The following is a 1,483-nucleotide window of genomic DNA, read 5'->3' as shown; positions in this document are numbered from 1 at the left end:
TTAAGAACACATAAAAACAATGTCATATGAGATCATCATAATCAGTGTATACTTCCGATGAAGACATTACTGGTCGAAGAATAGATGTATTTGAGCCTGAGTTAAAATCATATGACAAATGTGTTTTCATCTGTCACTTCCTACAACTGAGCACCAACTCTGAAGGCCAAATCAGAAGGAGCTGGCCACTGTGCCCATTCCCCAGTTACTGGCTGGCTTCAACACATTTTATATGATTTTTGAGAACATATTTAAATATGACAAAAATCACGGGCAGAGATTCAGCAACAGGAAGAAGCACAGCCCACAGGGCGGGGGCAAGTGGAGATGACACAGGTGGGGCGATAGCAAGTGGTGTGGCAGGAGACCCGGCCACACACTGGGCGCAGGCAGCAGCTGGGGCGGCAGCAGCTGGAGCCACAGCAAGAGGGGCGGCAGCAGCTGGAGATGCGGGAGCAGGTGGGCTGGCAGCACACAGACTGGCAGCACCGGGGCCTGCAGCAGCTGGAGATGCAGCAAGCAGGCCTGTAGCAGCTGGAATCACAGCTGGACCCACAGCAGGAGGGGTGGAAACAACTAGAAATGCAGCAGGTGGGGCGAGGGCAGGTGGGCTGGCAGCACACAGGCTGGCAGCACTGGGGCCTGCAGCAGCTGGAGATGCAGCAGGCAGGCCTGCAGCAGCTGGAACCACAGCTGGAAACACAGCAGGAGGGGCGGTAGTAGCTAGAGATGCAGCAGGTGGGGCGAGGGCAGATGGGCTGGCAGCAGACGGGGCTGCAGCAGCTGGACACACCACAGCTGGGGCGGTAGCAGGTGGTCCTGCAGCAGGTGGTCTGGCAGCAGCTAGGAGGGCAGCAGGTCTCCTGGCAGAGACTTTGGCCGCAGCTCTGGTCAGAGCAGATGGAGCCACAACAGGAGCTGACCATGGTGTCAGAGGGTGGAGATTCTGGGTGGGTTTCCAGGAGAGTGAATTTCTTGAGTTTGAAAGCCTCTTTGTGTCATAGCCTCTTATATACTGCCAGAACAGGGTGAGGTGTCAAAATGTTTTCCTTTTTTTTGTTTACATAACATATAAGTAATTATTGGAATATACAATTATGGTTGTCTATTTAATGACTTAATCTTACTGGAAACAAAACTTCTTTTCAAGATACAATAAATTCTATCCAATCTGCTTTTCCTTCTGATTCACACCCACTGGCATCTTCTAACCCACACTCTTGTCATTGTCCTCCACAGAGGGCTGTCACGTGACATTTGGCATTTGGAATTACATTTCTTCCTTTCCCCACCTATGTTTCCACCAGGACAGGATTTGGGAAGTCATATTTCTTGTTGTATATTTCTTCCCATGACAAATGGGAAAGAAATCCCATCTACACAGCATGGCACCTGGCATGGGACATGAGGAAAAGGCCTTGTTCTGTGGGTCATTTTTGAGCAGTGATGACAGGACAGTTCTATGTGTATGACATTGATGACC

The 1,483-nt window shown here is 50.4% G+C and overlaps 1 protein-coding gene across 3 annotated transcripts; it reads right to left on the bottom strand.

Annotated features, from left to right (window-relative positions):
- Positions 1-281: 281 nt before the first annotated feature.
- LOC145540970 (uncharacterized) lies at positions 282-926 on the bottom strand. 3 transcript variants are annotated; one of them, XM_081576129.1, is made up of 2 exons: positions 585-926; positions 282-527 (listed from the first exon to the last, which is right to left on the bottom strand). In XM_081576129.1, exons 1-2 carry the CDS (start codon positions 924-926, stop codon positions 282-284), a joined length of 588 nt encoding a protein of 195 aa, XP_081432255.1. The 3 variants fall into 3 exon arrangements, with proteins under 3 accessions (XP_081432255.1, XP_081432256.1, XP_081432257.1); XM_081576130.1 differs by having other exon boundaries at positions 282-672; positions 760-926; XM_081576131.1 differs by having other exon boundaries at positions 282-672; positions 790-926.
- Between the last annotated feature and the right edge of the window lie 557 nt (positions 927-1,483).

The sequence above is a fragment of the Giraffa tippelskirchi genome, chromosome 3 (assembly GCF_054371585.1).
Source record: "Giraffa tippelskirchi isolate mGirTip1 chromosome 3, T2T-mGirTip1v1.2.pri, whole genome shotgun sequence".
In the NCBI taxonomy this organism is placed as follows: Eukaryota; Metazoa; Chordata; class Mammalia; order Artiodactyla; family Giraffidae; genus Giraffa; species Giraffa tippelskirchi.
This window is presented reverse-complemented; position numbering and strand designations above follow the sequence as displayed.

Coding starts and splice junctions, on each gene's coding strand:
- LOC145540970 (XM_081576129.1), bottom strand. CDS start 926: ATGGTCAGCTCCTGTTGTGGCTCCATCTGCTCTGACCAGAGCTGCGGC. Junction 528..584: donor GCCCTCGCCCCACCTGCTGC/ATTTCTAGTTGT, acceptor TCCAGCTGCTAC/AGGCCTGCTTGCTGCATCTC.